Genomic DNA, 20,523 nt, shown 5'->3' with positions numbered 1-20,523 from the left:
ATGGGTGGTTAAGATACATTTCGGTTGATGAAATTGAAATGAACCCCCTTGTTGCCAATCCTAATTTTCTTCCCTGTGCCTTGATTTAATATAGGACCTTTCTTGCCGTTAAATATCCCAGCGGGCGTCAATGGATGAATAACTTGACATCACATCACATTAGGATACTAGAAAAGATGTCCAAAATGTTATGCAAAGATTTTGAGGAACATCTTAAAAGGAAGCAAGGGAGAATTTTAGTTTGGGGGTGGTGTGGATAGGTGGTTTCTAGAACCTATGACTGAGTAAATTTAAGCAATGACTACCAGTGTGGAGTGAGTTCAACAGGGAAGGTGTAAGAAACCACATGCGGTGAAGGTTGTCATAATACCATAACTGTTACCTGGACAATTAGCATCTTATTCCGCATTGGAAACCTACAACCTACATACATGCATACTTAGACCTTCACCCATCACGAGAGGAACATTGCAAACAAGTTTCTCCACTCTCCCCCTTCGCTCTCTTTCCATTCCCCATTCTGGCTTCCCTTTCACTCTTCCTCTTCCCTCCTCCCACCTGCCCATCACCTCCCCCTGGTGCTCCTCCTTCTTACCTTCCTCCCATGGTCCACTCTCCTCTCCTATCAGATTCCTTCTTCTTCAGCCTTTTATCTTTTCCACCTATCACCTCCCAGCTTCTCATTTCAATCCCCCTTCCTCACCTAACCACCTCACCTTCCGCTCACCTGGTCTCACCTATCACCTGCCAGCTTATACTCATTCTCCTCACCCACCTTCTTTTTCCGGCTTCTACCCCCTTCCTTTCCAGTTTTGATGAAGAGTCTCAACCCGAAACATCAACTGTTCATTTTTCTTCATAGATGCTGCCTAACCTGCTGACTTCCTCCAGGATTTTGCATTTATTACTCCGGATTTCTAGCATCTGCAGAATCTGTTGTGTTTATAAGTTTTGGAAATCAATATTTTGGATATGGGAAATATATATCTAAATATTTATTAAAAAATTAAATCGTGTTCATTAATTATCCTGGAGTGTTGTTACATTCGATATCTACCATTTAAAGAGTAAAACCCATCACTTTAGATAATTTAAACTAAATGCAAATAATAATACTGAAGCGAGTGATATTTCTTACATTCATGCGCAAGAACTGGTGGGGAGATGCAGAATGTGAATCCCACTGACAACTGATAACACTGCTAATTCAGCAAGAACCAATATCAGACCTGGGAAAAACTTTGTAATCATTCCCACTTACCCATTACTTTTCATGACTGTGCAAAAGTCATAGTCACACATATATAGCTAGGGTGGCAAATAATTTTGCACAGTACTGTAGTAATTTTATGTTTGGACCATACTGCTGCAAAAAAAAATCATGACATATGTGAGTGATGATAAACCTGATTTCTGATTGTTTTGCATCAAATGACCTTGCCTGGTGTCTCAGGATTGGGTTTGCCCGCACCAGCGTCACCTTCCTGCCCTGCCACCTGTCCCACACCCCTCCCGTGGCACTCCACCCTCGCCACTCTCAACATCCTTTGCTCCTGCCAGACTTACAAACTCACTCACCTCCATGTTGACAAATACAGTACTGTGCAAAAAGTCTTATGCACCCCACATTTATATATGTGCCCAAGATTTTTGCACTGTACTATGTATTTAATTAGAACAAGTTTAGTTCAGAAGGGTGGAATAGGAAAAAAAGTAAGTTATTTTGCATTTAGTTAAATTGTTCTTCTGCATCAGAAGGCAGCATAATAATTATATACCTATTACAATGAATCTTTCAACGAGTATTGAGCTACCTTATCGAAGGCAAATATAAATTTTGGTAGAGGGTCACTAATAAAACACAATTTAATTAATTAAAATAATACTTAGGAATGTGTATTCCACATGGCAAAAGCTAACTGTTACAGTTTGCAATTAGTCCACTGACCTGAGAAGATGGATTACCTCATTTGGAGAATTTTATGGCTGATATGTTCACAAAGCTTCACGTTACATTTTTTTGTAATTTTTTTTTATTGTCACCCAGGGACCAGAATCTTTATGTCAGTCTGATATATGTACCTCAATTAGCGTCCACCTCACCTGCTGCTCCATTGTATATGGATGTATGAAGGTCACCAGGTCAATTGAGAAGAAACCCAGCACACCTCGGCATTTACAGGCCTCAGCGATCTTGACACACATCGAGTGCAGGTTGCCTGGATCCACGGAGCACTGTGGTACTGTGGTGCCCCAGCATTCAAGAGGGCTTCTGGAATGGATCTGGTCTCCGCAAGAAATCATCGATATTTCCCCTGTCGGCTCTATGAGCATGTCCACGGTGAGGTTAGTCACACTGTTGGACGGCGGATAGGCCTCCACAACGCCACCTTAGAGAAGGGAGTGGAACAAAAAATGATTCAGACCACTTTGTCATAGACGGAGCACCTACCACTCTCAAAACTTGTCATTCACATCTCTTTTAAATTTTCCCCCTCTCATCTTATAGCTATACCCTCTAGCATTTGGCATTTCTATCCTCAGGAAAAAAAGTCTGTCAATTCTATCTCTGTCTTTCATAACTTTACATCAGTACTTTTGCTACCCAGCAAGGTGGGGAAGCCCTAAATGAACTGTTAACACACAATGGGCCATCAAGATTTAGAATCATGGAGCATTACAGCATGGATACAGGTCCTTCGGCCTAACCAGTCAATGCTAGCCATGGAGCATGCCCAGCTAGTCCCAATTTCCTGCAATCAGCTTATGTCCCTCTAAGCCCTGTCCCTCCATATTCTGTACCTTCTAAATGCTTCTTAAATAGTCCTATTGTACCGGTCACAAACACTTCTTCTGGCATCTCGTTCCATATACTCACCATCAACTGTGTGAAAAAGTTGCCCCCTCAGGTCTCTTTTAAATATTTCTCCTCTCACCCTACACCTATGCCCCCAAGTTTTGGATTCCCCCACCCTAGGGAAATCTGACCAAACTGACTGGTTACTTCTGTGCTCTGTGCTATTCCTAACTGCTCCCTCAATGATATCAAATTAATCATCAGCGCAAGTCGACCAAAACATTAGCTACAATGTACATTCAGTGGTCATTTTATCAGGTACACCTGCTTATTAATGCAAATATCTAATCAGCCAATCATGTGGCAGCAAATCAATGCATAAAAGCATGCAGACATGGTCAAAAGGTTCAGTTATTTTTCAGAGCAAATATCAGAATGGGGATAAAAAGTGATCTAAGTGACTATGACTATGGTTGTTGGTGCCAGATGGGGTGGTTTGAGTCTCTTAAGAAACATCCAGTGAGCAGCAGCTCAGTGGGTGGAAATGCCTTGTTAATGAGAGAGGTCAGAGGAGAATGGTCAGCCTGGTTCAAGTTGACATGAAGGTGACGGTAACTGAAATAACTGCGCTACAATAGTGTGCAGAAGACCACCTCTTAATGGACACCACGTTGAACCTTGAAGTGTATGGACTACAGCAGCAGAAGACCACAAACATACACACAATGGCCACTTTATTAGGTACAGGAGGCTCCTAATAAAGTGGCCACTGAGTGTATATGCAGAATCAAATTAAATTTATTATCAAAGTACATATATGTCACCATATACAGTACTACCCTCAGATTCAATTTTTTGCAGGCATTTACCAGAAAATAAAGAAATACAATCGAGTTTATGAAAAACTATACATGAGCAAAAACTTCTAATTCTGATACTGACAAAAAAACAACGTGCAGAAGAAGACAAATTATGCAAACTAAAATACAAATAGAGAGATAGATAGATAGATAAGTAATACTGAGAAAGTACATTTGTAGTCCTTGAAAGTGAATCTGTGGGTTGTGGAATCATTTCAGTTGTAAATATTCTTTTATAAATATATCCTAGATCACACAATCATCACAGTTTGTAATTATGAATGGTTTAAGACACTTCCCTTTCACAAAGCTGACCCGCAAACACTAGCATGTGTTATACCTCCACTTTGCAATTGTTCCGTCATGTAATATTATCATTCTGCTTAATCAGTTGAAAAAGACTTCAGCACATCAGAGCACCTTATACAGATTAGGCTGCCAGATTTGCTCAAATAGAGCCCACTGGATCCCATCATGTCAGAATACCAGCCTTATCATTTGTATAAACGGCTGCTACTTAATCAAATCCATTCCCCAGTTAACTACCTGTCAACACAGAAATCAAAAAACACTAGTAGTTATAATTACCAAAACCCATAATTACTGAGATTTTCCTGCTGTTTTATTTTATGGGTCTAATTTGTATCTCCTGTAAGTACCATTTCCTGTATGTGCTGGCATTAATATCCCACTTAGGTAGCCATTCTTCAAATGCAAACTTTATCAAAGTTAAAAAGTCTAGGTCAAACTTATTGTCATCTGAACAAGTCCATGTGTGCACAGGTACAATGAAAAACTTACTTGCAGCATCATCACAGGCACACTGTATCAGATAAGCAGCACTCACAAGAAATAAAACATCAATTAAACATAAATTACACACAACTTCTACACAAAAAGTACACAATTGGACATAAAGAAAACAAATCATTTTGTGTAAAATGATCATAGTGTTGTTAAATCGTAGTTACGAGCGTTGTGCCGGTTGGTTCAAGAACCGAACGGTTGAAGGGAAGTAGCTGTTCTTGAACCGGATGGTGTGGGACTTGAGGCTTCTGTACCTCCTGACTGATGGCGGCTGTGAGAATGCGTCATGTCTTGGATGGCGGGGATCTTTGATGATAGATGATGTCAAGTTTGATACCAAATATACCAATGGCAAAATGCCAGCAAATAGAAACCATAGAAACTACAGCACAGAAACAGGCCCTTTGGCCCTTCTTGGCTGTGCCGAACCATTTTCTGCCTAGTTCCACTGACCTGCACACGGACCATATCCCTCCATACACCTCCCATCCATGTATCTGTCCAATTTATTCTTAAATGTTAAAAAAGAACCCGCATTTACCACCTCGTCTAGCAGCTCATTCCATACTCCCACCACTCTCTGTGTGAAGAAGCCCCCCCTAATGTTCCCTTTAAACTTTTCCCCCCTCACCCTTAACCCATGTCCTCTGGTTTTTTTCTCCCCTTGCCTCAGTGGAAAAAGCCTGCTTGCATTCACTCTATCTATACCCATCATAATTTTATATACCTCTATCAAATCTCCCCTCATTCTTCTATGCTCCAGGGAATAAAGTCCTAACCTATTCAACCTTTCTCTGTAACTAAGTTTCTCAAGTCCCGGCAACATCCTTGTAAACCTTCTCTGCACTCTTTCAACCTTACTTATATCCTTCCTGTAATTTGGTGACCAAAACTGAACACAATACTCCAGATTCGGCCTCACCAATGCCTTATACAACCTCATCATAACATTCCAGCTCTTATACTCAGTACTTCAATTAATAAAAGCCAATATACCAAAAGCTCTCTTTACGACCCTATCTACCTGTGACGACACTTTTAGGGAATTTTGTATCTGTATTCCCAGATCCCTCTATTCCACTGCACTCCTCAGTGCCTTACCGTTAACCCTGTATGTTCTACGTTGGTTTGTCCTTCCAACGTGCAATACCTCACACTTGTCAGTATTAAACTCCATCTGCCATTTTTCAGCCCATTTTTCCAGCTGGTCCAAGTCCCTCTGCAGGCTCTGAAAACCTTGCTCACTGTCTACTACACCTCCAATCTTTGTATCATCAGCAAACTTGCTGATCCAATTTACCACATTATCATCCAGATCATTGATATAGATGACAAATAACAATGGACCCAGCACTGATCCCTGTGGCACACCACTAGTCACAGGCCTCCACTCAGAGAAGCAATTCTCTACCACCACTCTCTGGCTTCCTCCATCGAGCCAATGTCTAATCCAATTTACCACCTCTCCATGTATACCTAGCGACTGAATTTTCCTAACTAACCTCCCATGCGGGACCTTGTCAAAGGCCTTACTGAAGTCCATGTAGACAATATCCACTGCCTTCCCTTCATCCACTTTCCTGGTAACCTCCTCGAAAAACTCCAACAGATTGGTCAAACATGACCTACCACGCACAAAGCCATGTTGACTCTCCCTAATAAGCCCCTGTCTATCTAAATGCTTGTAGATTCTGTCTCTTAGTACTCTCTCCAATAACTTACCTACTACTGACGTTAAACTCACTGGCCTATAATTTCCCAGATTACTTTTCAATCCTTTTTTAAACAACGGAACAACATGAGCCACTCTCCAATCCTCTGGCACTTCACAAGTAGACAGCGACATTTTAAATATTTCTGCCAGGGCCCCCGCAATTTCAACACTAGTCTCCTTCAAGGTCCGAGGGAACACTCTGTCAGGTCCCGGGGATTCATTTACTTTAATTTTCCTCAAGACAGCAAGCACCTCCTCCTTTTCAATCTGTACAGTTTCCATGGTCTCACTACTTGATTCCCTCAATTCCATAGATTTCATGCCAGCTTCCTTAGTAAATACAGACGCAAAAAACCTATTTAAGATCTTCCCCATTTCCTTTGGTTCCGCACAAAGCCGACCACTCTGATCTTCAAGAGGACCAATTTTATCCCTTACAATCCTTTGGATTGTAGAATAGGACCGGCTTGGATGAGCATCTTGGTCAGCACACTGACTGGCATGATTCCATTGCTGTTGTAAGTTTCCCTCTGATGCCACATAATACGTGCACACTTTCCAGCACAAGTTACATGGTTGCCATGATTGTGATCAGGATGAACATTTGTGGGTTCAAAGTTCAAAGTAAATTTATTATGGAAGTACGTATATGTCATCATATTCTACCCTAAGATTCATTTTCTTGCAGGCATTCACAGTTGAACAAAGAAACACAATAAAATCAATGAAAAGCTACATACAAAGTCTGACAAGTAACCAATGTGCAAAAGAAAACAAACTACGCAACTGTAAAAAAAATAAAGAAGTAAATAAATAAAACAGAGAACACCAGTTATAAGGTCTGGGAAAGTGAGTCTGTAGCGTGTGGAATCAGTTCAGTGTTGAGGTGAATGAAGCTATCCACTCCGGTTCAGGAGCCTGATGGTTGTAGGGTAGTAACTGCCCTTGATCTTGGTAGTGTGGAGTAAGGCTCCTGTACCTCCTTCCTGATGGAACTCTGCTTTTGCACTGGTGCTACTGGACACACCTACTGGTACGGGCAGTCACAGCACAGTATGGGCTACTGAACCTGCACCTCCAAAAAGGCTCAGGACAAGAACAAGCCCACAAGGTTCACCCACATCAATGCTGTATGATAATCCAGATCCAAGTGAGAGAACTCAATTTACCCAAATCACAAGAGCAGAATTTTGCTTGATTACCAACAGAATCTGAATGATATTGTGTACTTAACTTTATATAACACTAGAGAAAACATTTAAATATTGCTGTTAATAATATAACGTATTTTCTTAAATTTTAAGCTGTAATATTGCCATTTTAATAATTGTTAACAGGCTCTCAGGAGCATTATTCCGAGAAGAAATTGCATGACATTAGAATTGTGTTGCTAACTGAGATCAAATTCTGATGAAATTCAATATCCATCACAGAAAAGATGCAACAAATCTGCACTGGAGAATAGATTACCAGTTTTTAATGTGGTTTTCATCTCTGCGTGTTATCATTTACAAATAAAATGAAAAGCAGCCAAGCAAACACATCCACAATTCACGTTCCGGTATACTTGCTCCAAGCTGAATTAAAGAGTTTCTAAACATGAAAAATATTGCAGCTGCGAGAACACAACGCAACAGACAGAAAACATTTCTAATAATGATGAGCAAACACTTTAGATTTGAATTTTTATGGCCTCTCTCCAGATCTCTTCCTCCGATATTTCAAAAATCGGACAAGGCTCTGTTTTATGCTAAAATGGTGTTGTCAAGTTCCTTTTCATCATTTACGCAGAGAATAATAGATACCTGGCAAAGGAGATCAGGCCTGTAATCGAATCAATGGACTCCAGATGGTCCATGTATGGAATAGTGGATACCTGGGAGTGATTATGAGCTTGTAATGTAATTGAGGGTTCAAATGGTTTATTTATGTGGCCTTTCCTTTGGCACTGCTCCATCAGCAGCACCTGTGTGTTCCTCCTGCCTCTCATCATACTCTGTCGTGCAAATAGAACATAGAACATCACAGCGCAGTACAAGCCCTTCGGCCCATGATGTTGTGCCGACTTTTTAACCTATTCTAAGCTCACACCACCACATTCAAGAACGGTTACTACCCCTCAACCACCAGGCTCTTGAACAAAAGGGGACAACTACGCTCACTTGCCCATCTATTGAGATGTTCCCACAACCAATGATCTCATTTTAAGGACTCTTTATCTTGTTTTTTCATGTTCTCTTCACTTATTGCTATTTATTTATATTTGCGTTTGCTCAGCTTGTTGTCTTCTGCACTCTACTTGATCTTTTATTGCTCATGTTATACTTACTATTCTATAGATTTGCTGAGTACGTCCTTTGGAAAATGAATCTCAGGGTTGTATGTGGTAACATATATGTACTCTGATAAAAAAATTTGCTTTGAACTTTGAAGATCAATCTAACCCTTCCCTCCCACATAGCTCTCCATTTTTCTATCATCCATGTGCCTCTCTTAGTGTCTTGAAAGTCCTGCAGCTCACATGCTCTTGGCCCAATACAGTTGAGATAGCCCATTTTTACAGGATCTCAGTCCACAAAACTAGCAGCATACTTAAGGACAAAGCAGGTGCTTGTAGATTTTTGACTGGTTCCACAGACTTTCGATAGCTTACCTAAACCATAGTAGTTACCACAATTCTATTACAGTGCCAGGGACTCGAGTTCAATCCTGCTAGTGTCTAGGAGGAGTCTGTACGTTCTCCCTGTGACCGTCTGGGTTTCCTCTGGGTGCTCCAGTTTCCTCCCACATTCTAAAGATGTATCGGTTTGTATATTAGTGTATTTGGGTGGCAGGAGTTTGTTGCACCAGTAGGGCCTGTTACCATGCTATATCTCTGAATAAAGATAAACTAAATAAACATCTGAGATTTCAAAGTTCCAAGTACATTTACTATCAATGTATGTATAAACATCCTTGAGATTCCTTCTTGAAGGCAGCCCCAAAACAAAGAACCACCATTGAACCAATTAAAGAAAGCCCCCACACACCAAGACCATCAAATGTGCGAAAAGAAAGAACAAATCACGCAAACAACAAAAAGTGAACAATTAAACATCAAACCACAGGGTCCCCAAAAGTGAGTTCATAGCCACAGACCATCAAGGCGAGTGAAGCTGGTCCAGGAGCCAGTGGCCGCAGCCACAGCCACAGCCACCGAGTCACTCAGCTCAGTACTGTGTCGATAGCTGCAGGCCACAGCCGCAGATCCAGTTCTGCGCCGAAGTGGATTCGTGAATTTATTGGGCATTCCTTTTCAGCCTTAGTGTTGAGCTTGAAAGGCTGTTCTTCTGTAAAAGCACTAGACTTCTTGATCCCTTCCGAGTGAAAATGTAAATAAGAAAAACTACAGCTGCTGGAAATCTGATGCGAAAGTCATCACCGATTACCTAGAGTTCAGCAACTTGCACTCATTCCTCAATCGCACTTTATTTATTCCTGCACAAAGAGAACAGCTTGGCCCCTGTCACCAAACTGTCCTAAAGCTTGAAGAAAGAAATGGCATTTTTTTTTTTACAGAAATTGAGTAGTTGGATACAGATAACACACATAAAAGTTGCTGGTGAACGCAGCAGGCCAGGCAGCATCTCTAGGAAGAGGTGCAGTCGACGTTTCAGGCCGAGACCCTTCGTTAGTTGGATACAGATATTGATCCAATAGAAACATTGGGCGTTTTTGAATCTCACAGTCGGATATTTAAATACCAATCATAATACATACTTCAGGTATTAATAACCAATTAAATCTATGTGTCAAAAGCCAAAAATATTTGAATAACTGTGTAATAGCATGTGCTGACCTAGAATCCTTCACTTGCATCTTTACCTTGTCTTGATCTGCTTGGTGACTTTGGTTCCCAGGCTTGAACAAAAAGGCCATACAAAGGAGAGTTGGGCTTTCAAGGGCTGTGTCAGCCTGGGTGAGTGCATGATGTCTGCACACCGTCTCTGTCAGCTTACCATCTTGATTATTGCCTTGCTGAATTTCCACACTCAGGAAAGGCTGTACAACGTGTCTGTGTTCTGTTCTGTTAGCACACCATTTTAACTCTTTACTGGCTGCAGCTTCCACACTGGAATACTTCAATGGCCAGGCACTATTATAGGAAAAAAAACGAAGATACTCTCCCTTCAGCTAAAATGTTGACTGTTTTTCTCTTTCCATCAATTGAAAGAAGATAGTGCCAGCGAACAATGCTACCAAAGGTGACGTCCTCGACAGGTCGTGAAGCAATTCCTTTCACTTCCTTACAGCTTCTTTTTATTTCAGATATGGTTCTACTTCTGTTAGAGCCTGTAAACTACATTCTGGCAGTGTGACTCTGGGCAGATTGGGCAATCTAGTGCTTTGTTGTCTCCTTGAGTCTGTGACCAAAGCACATGGCATGGAGTTGTCTGTGTGTGGCAGTCTCTCAATCGCTTCTTACAATGTGTCTATTTCTAGTTCTAATTCTGGTCACCCTTTTTTTTGTTACTACTATTAGGTGATTTTTGAATCGGGGTGGCCTGCAGGTAATGAACACTGAGCTGAACTGTACTGAAATATGCCTTTTATGTTTTTATTCTGTGTTTTCGATCTTTTTTGTTGCCATTTGTGCATGGGGGAGGCGGGGTTTGAAGTTTGATGTTTTTATTTGAATGGGTTGGTTCCATGGTTCTCCTTTGTTTCGTGACTGTCTGTGGGGAAGATGAATTTCAGGGTTGTATACTGCATACTTACTTTGATAATAAATGTACTTTGAATCTTTGAATCAATTGCTACCTAACCTACTGAGAGTTTCCAGAACTTTCTGCTTCTGTTCCTTACAAAAGGAATTGATAAGACACAAATGACGAAAAATGCATTTATACTGTAGGTTACAGGGACAGTAACAGTTTGAGCTAAGCAAATGGTCCAAAAGCAAGTATACACATATACAACATTATTAACCTGACACTTCTGTTCTTCCACTCTGCACAGATGCTGTCTGATTTCCTGAATGAACTACAGGAGGAAGAAGCTGGAGGTCTATAAACCAGTCTTCATTAGGGACTGGAAGTGGAAAGGGTCAGAAACTTGAAATTCCTTGGTGTTACCACATTAGAGGATCTATCCTGAGACCAGCAGATAAGTGCCATCACAAAGAAGACACAGCAACACACCTACTATCTTAGAAGCATGTATGGATTCAGCATGTCATCTAAAACTTTGACAACTTCTATAGATGAACATTGGGGAGTATCTGACTGGTTGCATCACAGCCTGGCATGGAAACACCCATGCCCAGGAACAGAGAAGTCGACAGAAAGTGGAGGATACAGCCTACTCAGGCAAACCCCTCCCCACCATTCAGCACATTTACAAGGAGTGCCACATGACCTCTTCTATCAAGCAGGAGGTACAGGAGACTTAGGTCCTAAACCACCAGTTTCAGGAACAGTCAACAACCACCAGGCTCTTGAACCAACATGGATAACTTCACTCACCTTGACACTGAATTGATACCATAACCTACACACTCACTTTCAAGGACTTTTTAATTCATGATGCCTGTATTATGCAGTTATTTTTTATTTGTACAATTTGTCTTCTATTGGACATTGGTTGTTTGTCAGTCTTTGCTTATGTATAGTTGTTCATAAATTCTACTACACAGTACTGTAGTAATTTTATGTATCGCACTGTACTGCTGCAAAAAACACAAATTTTATGACATATGTGAGTGATGATAAACCTGATTCTGATATGGGTCTCTGTTGTGGACTGACAGAGGGAAGGGGTCAGGGAGAGGGAAATCATGGTTGGGAAGAGTGGAAGGAAGAGGGGAGGGAAGGGGGACGCACCAGAGAGACATTCTGAAATGATCAATAAACCAGTTGTTTGGAATCAAATGACCTTGCTGCTGTCTCAGTGCTGGGTGTGTCTGCAACCACACCACCCCCACCCCAGTACTCCTTCTCTGCCACCTGTTCCACACTCCTCCCGCAGCACTCCACCCTCACCATTCCCAACATTCTTTGCTCCCACCAGATTTACAACTCACTCTCCGCTCCGCATTGACAAATACATGACTGTGCAAAAGTCTTTAACACCCTAGCCATATACAGTGCCTATTAAAATTACTTACGCCCCCTTGGAAGCTTTCATGTTTTATTGTTTTACAACATTGACTCACAGTGGATTTAATTCAGCTTTTTTATTTACACTGATCAACAGAAAAAGCTTTCATGTCAAAGTGAAAATAGATCTCTATAAAGTGATCTAAATCAATCAAAAATATAAGACACAAAACAATTCATTGCATAAGTATTCATCTCCTTTAATAAGACACACCAAATCATCACTGGTGTAGCCAATTGGTTTTAGAAGTCACATAATTAGTTAAGGTGTCCTAGCTATATATATAAATTTGAGTGCAGTCAAGGCATTTCAATTGATTATAGTAAAAATACCCCTGTATCTGGAAGGTCCAACTGCTGGTGAGTCAGTATTCTGGTAAAAACTCCACCATGAAGTTAAAAGAACATTCCAAGCAATTCTGTGAAAAGTTTATTGAAAAGCACAAGAGGAAAAAGATACAAGAAAATTTCTAAGTTACCTAATATCCCTTGGAGTATAGTTAAGTCAATCATCAAGAAATGGAAAGAATATGGCACAGCCAGAGCAGGCCGTCCTCAAAAACTTAGTGACCGTGCAAGAAGGGGACTAGTGAGGGAGGCCACCAAGAGATCTATGACAACTCTGGAGGAGTTACAAGCTTCAGAAGCTGAGATGGGAGAGACTACACATACAACAACTGTTATGGGAGAGTGGCAAAGAGAAAGCCACTATTGAAAAAACTCACAAGAAATCTCAGCTTGAGTTTGCCAGAAGGCATGCGGGAGACTCTGAAGTCAGCTGGAAGAAAGTTCTGTGGTCTGATGAAACCAAAATTGAGCTGTCCGGCTATCAGACTAAATGCTATGTTTGGTGTAACACTGCACATAATTAAAAATGCACCATCCCTACCATGATGCATGGTGCTGGCTGCGTCATGGTGGCTGCATCATGCTGGGGATGCTTCACTGCAGCAGGCCCAAGAAGGCTTGTGAACGTACAGGGTGAAATGAATGCAGCAAAATACAGGGAAATCCTGATGCAGTTGGCAAGAGAACTGCAACTTGGGAGAAGGTTGCTGTTTCAGCAAGACAATGACCCCAAGCGTAATGCCAAAGCTACACAGGAATGGCTTAAAAACAATGAAGTTAATTTTCTGGAGTGGCCAAGTCAGAGTCCAGGCCTGAACCCAATTGAGAATTTGTGGCTGGACTTGAAAAGGGCTATTCACTCACAATCCCCATGCAATCTGACAGAACTTGAGCAGTTTTGTAAAGAGTGGGGAAAATTGCAGTGTCCAGATGTACAAAGCTGATAGAGACCTACCCACACAGACTCAAGGCTGTAATTGCTGCCAAAGGTGCGTCTACTAAATACTGACTTGAAGGAGGTGAGTAATTATGCAATCAATTATTTTGTGTTAAATAATTGTAATACATTTAGAACAATTTGTAGAAATTTGTTTTCACTTTGACACGAAAGAGTCTTTTCTGTTGATCAGTGTCAAAAGACCAAATTAATCCACTGTGAATCAATGTTGTAAAACAGTAAAACATGAAAACTTGCTGGTGTGTGGTTGAATACCTTTTTATAGGCACTGTATATGTACCTAAGACCTTTGTACGGTACTGTATATGTACTTTGATAATAAATTTACTTTGACTTTGAGGTTATAGAGGTAGTAACAGTTTGAGCTAAACAGTCTATAAGCAAAAAAGCACACACACACACTACATTTTTTATCCTGAAACTTCTGTTCTTCCACTCTCTACAGATGTTGTCTGATTTATTGAGAGTTTTCAGGATTTCCTGCTTTTATTTCTGATCACGTATGCACGGGATATGACCTGCCTTGTACTGGGTAAGTAAACATTTAATGTGCAGAGTATAGGTGTCCTGTAGAAATAAGGATGCTGGAGGTTTTGATCATTTACAGAGATTAAGCAGATTACTTTTTCCTCATGAGGTTAAAGGCTAGCATCAACTGTGATCCAAAAGTTAAGTGTTCATAAAATAATATTGTAGGCAGTCATCTCTAGACTTTAATGCAATAACTAAAATGCACAAGTAAAGAAGATGTAGGAAGTCAATATTAACAGGGCACCAAATGCAATTTTTCTTCTTCTGTGCTTTACTATGCTTTATAACTCTGTGGTGGGTTTAATTCAAGGATTTGATTGCTCAGTAAATCAACTTTATAAAAATATTAAGAAAAATAAATAAACAGTGACCTTTCCTTCCTATATCTTTCCAAATGCTACAAGACAGACAAATCAAGTTGAAATGCAACAACTCCTAAAGATTTAACAGGATTATCCACCTTAAGGCTAAACCTAGCAGACCACAATAGAGAAGTGCAAAGCACTGGGCACATTTACAAGGAATGCAGCCATAAGGAGCAGCAAATTAGGCCCCCCATTTCTGCCCTGGGAAAAATTCTTTGGCTGTCAACTTGATCTATGCCTTTTGTCATCTTGTACACCACTATCTTGGGTGGCAGGGTGGAGATATGTCTCTAACCAAAGGAGGTGTAAGGTGCCCCTTCCTTCCGCTAGTCTGCAGGTCATCCTTGGGCAAGATGTAGCACCTGCTTAGCTCCCCTCAAGGTCATGTGAAGCCATGGGACCAGGTGGTGGATGGTTGTATGAGCAGCAGGTGCAATATCACAAGTCCTGGTTATGCAACCATTAAAGCCAAGCAGACAATCTCTGACGAATACTGATAATGGCCAGGGTCACCCGTCTTGTAAAGACACTGCCCAGAAGCAGCAATGGCAAACCACTTCTGTTGAAAAATTTGTCTAAAGCAATCATGGTCACCATGATCACCTATATCATAAAACAGACATCCCATCTCTCCCGGAAGTTCCAGGAGTCTCCCACATATTGATAGCGGCTCCCTGATGCCTGCAAATTATATACAATATCCCGGAAATCGATTTTTTTGAGTGCGTGCGAGCGAGCAAGAGAGAGAGACAGGGAGAGAGACAGAGAGAGCAAGTGACAGACGTAGCGAGAGAGTGACAGAGAGAGCATCCTGATTGGTCTCTCTTTGTGCGAAGTAGACCGATCAGTTTTCTCTGTGGGCAGGCTTTACAGTTGACCTCTCTCTCTCTTTCATTGTCCATCAGTTCAGTTTAGTGTCCTGCAGCGCCATGGCAGAGTGTTCCAAAAAAAGGAAATATGAAATGTACTTCACCCCAGACTACAGTAAAGTGTACCCCTGCCTAATAGGGGTCAAAAATAATGACAGTGTTGCTCGCTGCACTGTTTGCAACACTGACTTTTTTTTTGCCCATGGTGGGTTAAATGACTGTAAAAGACATGTTGAGGTGAGTTCTGGATTATTTCTCAATTAACTTTGAAGGACTGGTGCCAAAATACAGAAGTTTGCCAGTTGATGAGTTCTGGGGGAAGCTGTCCAGAGTAAAATCTGTGGACACAGGGCAGTTGAGATTCAAAGAGCTCTGCCAGTTGATGAAGCTGCTTTTGGTGCTGCCAAATTCTAATTGTGATGTAGAAAGGGCATTCAGCATGGTGTGTCACATTAAGACAGAATTCAGAAGTCAGCTGTCTCACAAAACACTTGTGAATCTGATGTCTTGCAAAATTAACAAATTCATTGACACAGACGGCTATGAGGTTGAGACTTCCAGTTGAGACCTCCCTGAAATGAGTTTTTGCAGGGTGAGATGTCTGCATATAATGAAGATGATGATGATGATACCTCTATCAAGTCACCTCTCAACCTCCTTTGCTTCAAAGAGAAAAGCCCTAGCTTGCTGAACCTATCTTCATAAGACTTCCCCTCTAGTTTGTGCAGCACCCTGACAAATTTCCTCTGCTTTCAATTGTAGTGTTGAAAGTGATTACAAAGGTAGTTAGAGGTAAACCATGAAGGGGTTTGATGGGGTGAGATTTTAAAGTTGAAGTATTGGTCAACTGGATGCTCTTGACAATCAGTGACTCTACTTAATTGGGCAGTTCCAGATTTCCAACTTCCCAAACCAGCCTTCCCGGTGAGAAAGAACTGGTTGCCGTGCACAACCAACAAGTGAACTGTGATCTGCTGGCAACAAAAAGCAGATTGGCATTACCCCACGTGACCAACTTCTGTTGCCAGGCTGAATGTGATGGATCCACATTGGCCCCTTTTATGCAGCAATATCTCTAATCCAACATTTTATAAGGAACAATGTAAATTGAAGGGATTCGGGTCATAGAATACCACAGCACAAAAATAGGCACTTCAGTCCATCTAGTCAGTGCCTAGTCCCATCCTTCTGCACCCAGACCATGCCCTCCATTATCTTCCCACCACCTATCCAAATTTCTCAAACGGTGAAATCGAACAAGCATCCATCACTTCCAAAGTTCAAAGTAAATTTATTATCAAAGTACATACATAGTCACTATATACAACCCTGACATTCATTTCTTTGTGGGCATACTCACTAAGTCCATAATAGAAGAATAACCGTAATAGAATCAGTGAGAAAGACTGTACCAATTGGGCGTTCAACTAATGTGCAAAAGAAAACAAACTGTACAAACATAAACAGAATGAAATAGCAAATAAGCAATAAATATTGAGGACATGAGATGAAAAGTATTTGAAAATGAGTTCATAGGTTGTGGGAACATTCCAGTGATGGGGCAAGTGATGTTGAGTGAAGTTATCCCTTCTGGTTCAAGAGCCTGATGGTTGAGGGTAACAACTGTTCCTGAACCTGGTGGTGTGAGTCCTGAGATGGCAGTCCTGTGAGTTCCTTCCTGATGGCAGCAGCCAGAAGAGAACATGACCTGGGTGGTGGGGTCCCTGACAATGGATGCTGCTTTCCTGCAACAACACTCCATGTAGATCTGCTCGATGGTGGGGAGGTCTTTACCTGAGATGGACTGGGCCATATGCACTATTTTCTGTTCAAGAGCATTGCTGTATCAATACTAGACTGTGATGTAGCCAGTCAATATGCTCTCCAGCACATATCTATAGCAGTTTGGCAAATCTTCAGAAACCTCTAAGAAAGCAGATGCACTGCTGTGCTTTCTTCGTAATTGCACTTACATGCCAGGCCCAAGACAGATTCCCTGAATTGATGACACGAGGAATTTAAAGTTGCTAACTCTCTCTACCTCTGATCTTCCAATGAGGAATGGCTCAAAGACATCTGGTTTCCTCCTCCTCAAGTCAATAAACAACTCTTTGGTCCTGCTGACATTGAGCAAAAGATTATTGTGGCACCACTGAGCCAGATTTTCAATCTCCCTCCTATGTACTGATTCTTCACCATCTTTAATTCAGCCTGTGATAGTGGTGTCATCAGCAAACTTGAAAATGACATTGAAGCTGTGCTTAGCCACACAGTCATAAGTGTAAAGCGAGTAGAGCAGGGAGCTAAGCACACAGCCTTGAGGTGCTCCTGTGTTGATGGAGATTGTGGAGGAGATGGCGTTGCCAATCCGAACTGACTGGGGTCTGCGAGTGAGGAAATTGAGGATCCAATTTGCATAATGAAGTATTAAGGATAAGGTCTTGAAGCTTATTGATTAGTTTTGAAAGGATGATTGTATTGAATGCTGAGCTGTAGTTCATAAAGAGCATCTTGATGTATGCATCTTTGTTGTCCAGATGTTCCAGGGTTGAATGAAGAACCTACGCCTTGTGAACTATTCCCATAAAACTTCAGCCTCTTCTGATCTGCTGTCATCCCCGCCAGTATCCCCCTCCCATCCACCTGAGAAAGTTTCTCTCTCATACCTCTGTAATTCCCTTTACTTAATTGTGATACTGATACATGTGACTTATGCTTCTCCCTCTCAAATTGCAGTATGAATTCAATTATATTATGATCACTGCCTCCTAAGGGTTCCTTTACTTTAAGCTGACTATTAAGATCTGGGTTATTACACAATATACAATCTAAGATAGCCTTTCGCCTAGTAGGCTCGAGCATAAGCTGCTCTAAAAAGCCATCTTGTAGGCATTCAACAAATTCCTTCTCTTACGATCTGACGCCAACCTGATTTTCCCAATCCCCTGGCATAATGAAGTTCACATTACAATTGTGACTTATATGTCTTTTCCAGCTCCATTTGCAATCTCAACCCTACATCCCGTCTACTACTTAAAGGACAATATACATATTCCATGTTGGTGTTTTTAACCTTGCCGTCTCTTAACTACACCCACAAAGATTCGACATTCTTTGACCCTATGTCACCTCCTTCTAAAGATGTAATTCCATCTTTTACCAACAGAGCCACACCACCGCCTCTGCCTTTCTGCCTGTCTTTTTGATACAAAGTACATCCTTTGATGTTAAACTCCCAACTATGACCTTCTTTCAGCCACAACTCAGTGATGCCCACGTCATACTGAACAAGCTCTAATTGCGCCATGAGTTTGTTCAACTTATTCTGAATGCTATGTGAATTTAACTACAACACTTTCAGTCCTATATTCTTCGCCCTTATGAATTTTGCCTCTGTAGTACAACTCAACTCGTTGCTCTGTCTGCAGTTGTACTAAATCATTGGCTTATCTTTCCTTACATTCATATTACATATTACATCATCTACTTGTAAAACTGCTGGCTCACCCTCAGCTCTATCATACTGATTCCCATCCCTCTGCCATCTTAGGTTAAGCCACTCCCAACAGCTCTGGCAAACTTGTCGTCAAGGATATTGGTCCCTCTTGGATTCAAGTGCAACCCGTCCCTTTTGTACAGGTCACACCTGCCCAGAAGAGGTCCCAATTATCCAGGAATCTGAATCCCTGCCCCCTGCTCCAATTCTTCAGCCACGTATTTATCTGCCACCTCATTCTATTCCTAACCTCACTGTAACACAGGCAGCAATCCCGAGATTACTACCCTTGAGTTCCTACTTCTCACCTTCCTTCCTCATGCCCTGTATTCTGTTTTCAGGACCTCCTCCCTTTTTCTTCCTCTGTGGTTGGTGTCAATATGCACTCCTTATAACACAACATTGGAATTGATCTCCGAACTCTGGAATGCCCCAACTTGTAATAGCATTGCACTAACCACTATGCTACCCTGGTGCCCATTTATAGCTCATCCCTATTTGTCCTTGGGAAGGTGGTGATGAGATGTGTTTTTGAAGAGCTTGAATCCTTTTGGTAAAGACACTCCCAAAGTGTAAGGGAGAAGTGAGCTCCATGATGGAGGTCAAGAGACAATGAAAGGTGTTTGCATGTGCTTAAAGCCTTTATCCTTCTTGATGGCAGAGACTACAGGTTCAAATTCCATCACTAATGCAACAAGAGGATGGTTTTTGGATGAAACATGAAGATGGTTAGGTGAGTGCAATAGACTGCAGGGCCCAAGTGAACAGTTGCCTGACCAGCACCACCAAAATTGAGTTCCTTTTAATCTAAGCAACGTGTGAGAAAACTGATTTTCCTGTTTCTGTTGCCACTACAACCACTCTGGGAATCAAATTGATTGGAAAATATTAACAGGATTTCCTAGGTAATAAAAGCATATCATCAGTCATTCCATAACATAAATTTCTTTAACTATTTCTATCCATTCCAGGACTGTAGAAGACTCTTTGCTTAGCCATTTCCTGGTAATTGCCTCCTTACTGGTTGCTAGTAGCACTTGTAACAAATGCTTTTTGAGCCCATTTGGTACATTACCCAAATAAATAACGTTAAAGTCAAAATTAATCTCTGGGCTGATATTGACCTTATCTCTGTTACCACATCTAACCAATAAGACAAAATCTTTGGACACTCCCAGAAAATATGAAAATAATCAGCCAACATATCACACATTCTCCAACATTGACCTTATTCAGGTCTGTTACTTTATAACTTATTTATTTTTGGCATTATATAAAATCTTACATAACCTTATGTCTTCCAGGACATGCTACTAAAAAATTTGAAAGGTACTGGGAAAATTGGACATTTTATTTGAACCTGAAATGACTTCTTCACTGGACATTTATTTGGTTTGAAGAACTTTGTTTTATTTCTTCCTATGAGGGAACCCGCAGAATGTACTTTAAAGTCATGGATCTTAAGGTCCCCTGAGACTTTGAAAGTCTATTATGGACATTAGAGTTTGGTTAACCTTGACACAGCAATGTAACCCATTTCTCTATTCATTTTTTCTATTATAAGATACGGATTTTACTTCACCCATGATGACCCTGTCTGTCTGTTTTTATCCTGTTTGTTCTGTTATTGGCAAAACAATA

At 41.1% G+C, this 20,523-nt stretch overlaps 1 protein-coding gene across 7 annotated transcripts in view; it reads right to left on the bottom strand.

The window, feature by feature from the left end:
* iqch (IQ motif containing H) overlaps positions 1–20,523 on the bottom strand; it is a 190,323-nt gene that overhangs the window by 63,882 nt on the left and 105,918 nt on the right. For all 7 annotated transcript variants that reach the window (XM_072278033.1, XM_072278034.1, XM_072278035.1 and 4 more), the window contains one exon: positions 2,104–2,390. In XM_072278033.1, coding sequence (XP_072134134.1) covers positions 2,104–2,390 — 287 coding nt within the window. The remainder of the gene's footprint in view (positions 1–2,103; positions 2,391–20,523) is intronic.

Source organism: Mobula birostris, chromosome 14 (genome assembly GCF_030028105.1).
Source record: "Mobula birostris isolate sMobBir1 chromosome 14, sMobBir1.hap1, whole genome shotgun sequence".
NCBI lineage: Eukaryota > Metazoa > Chordata > Chondrichthyes > Myliobatiformes > Myliobatidae > Mobula > Mobula birostris.
This window is presented reverse-complemented; position numbering and strand designations above follow the sequence as displayed.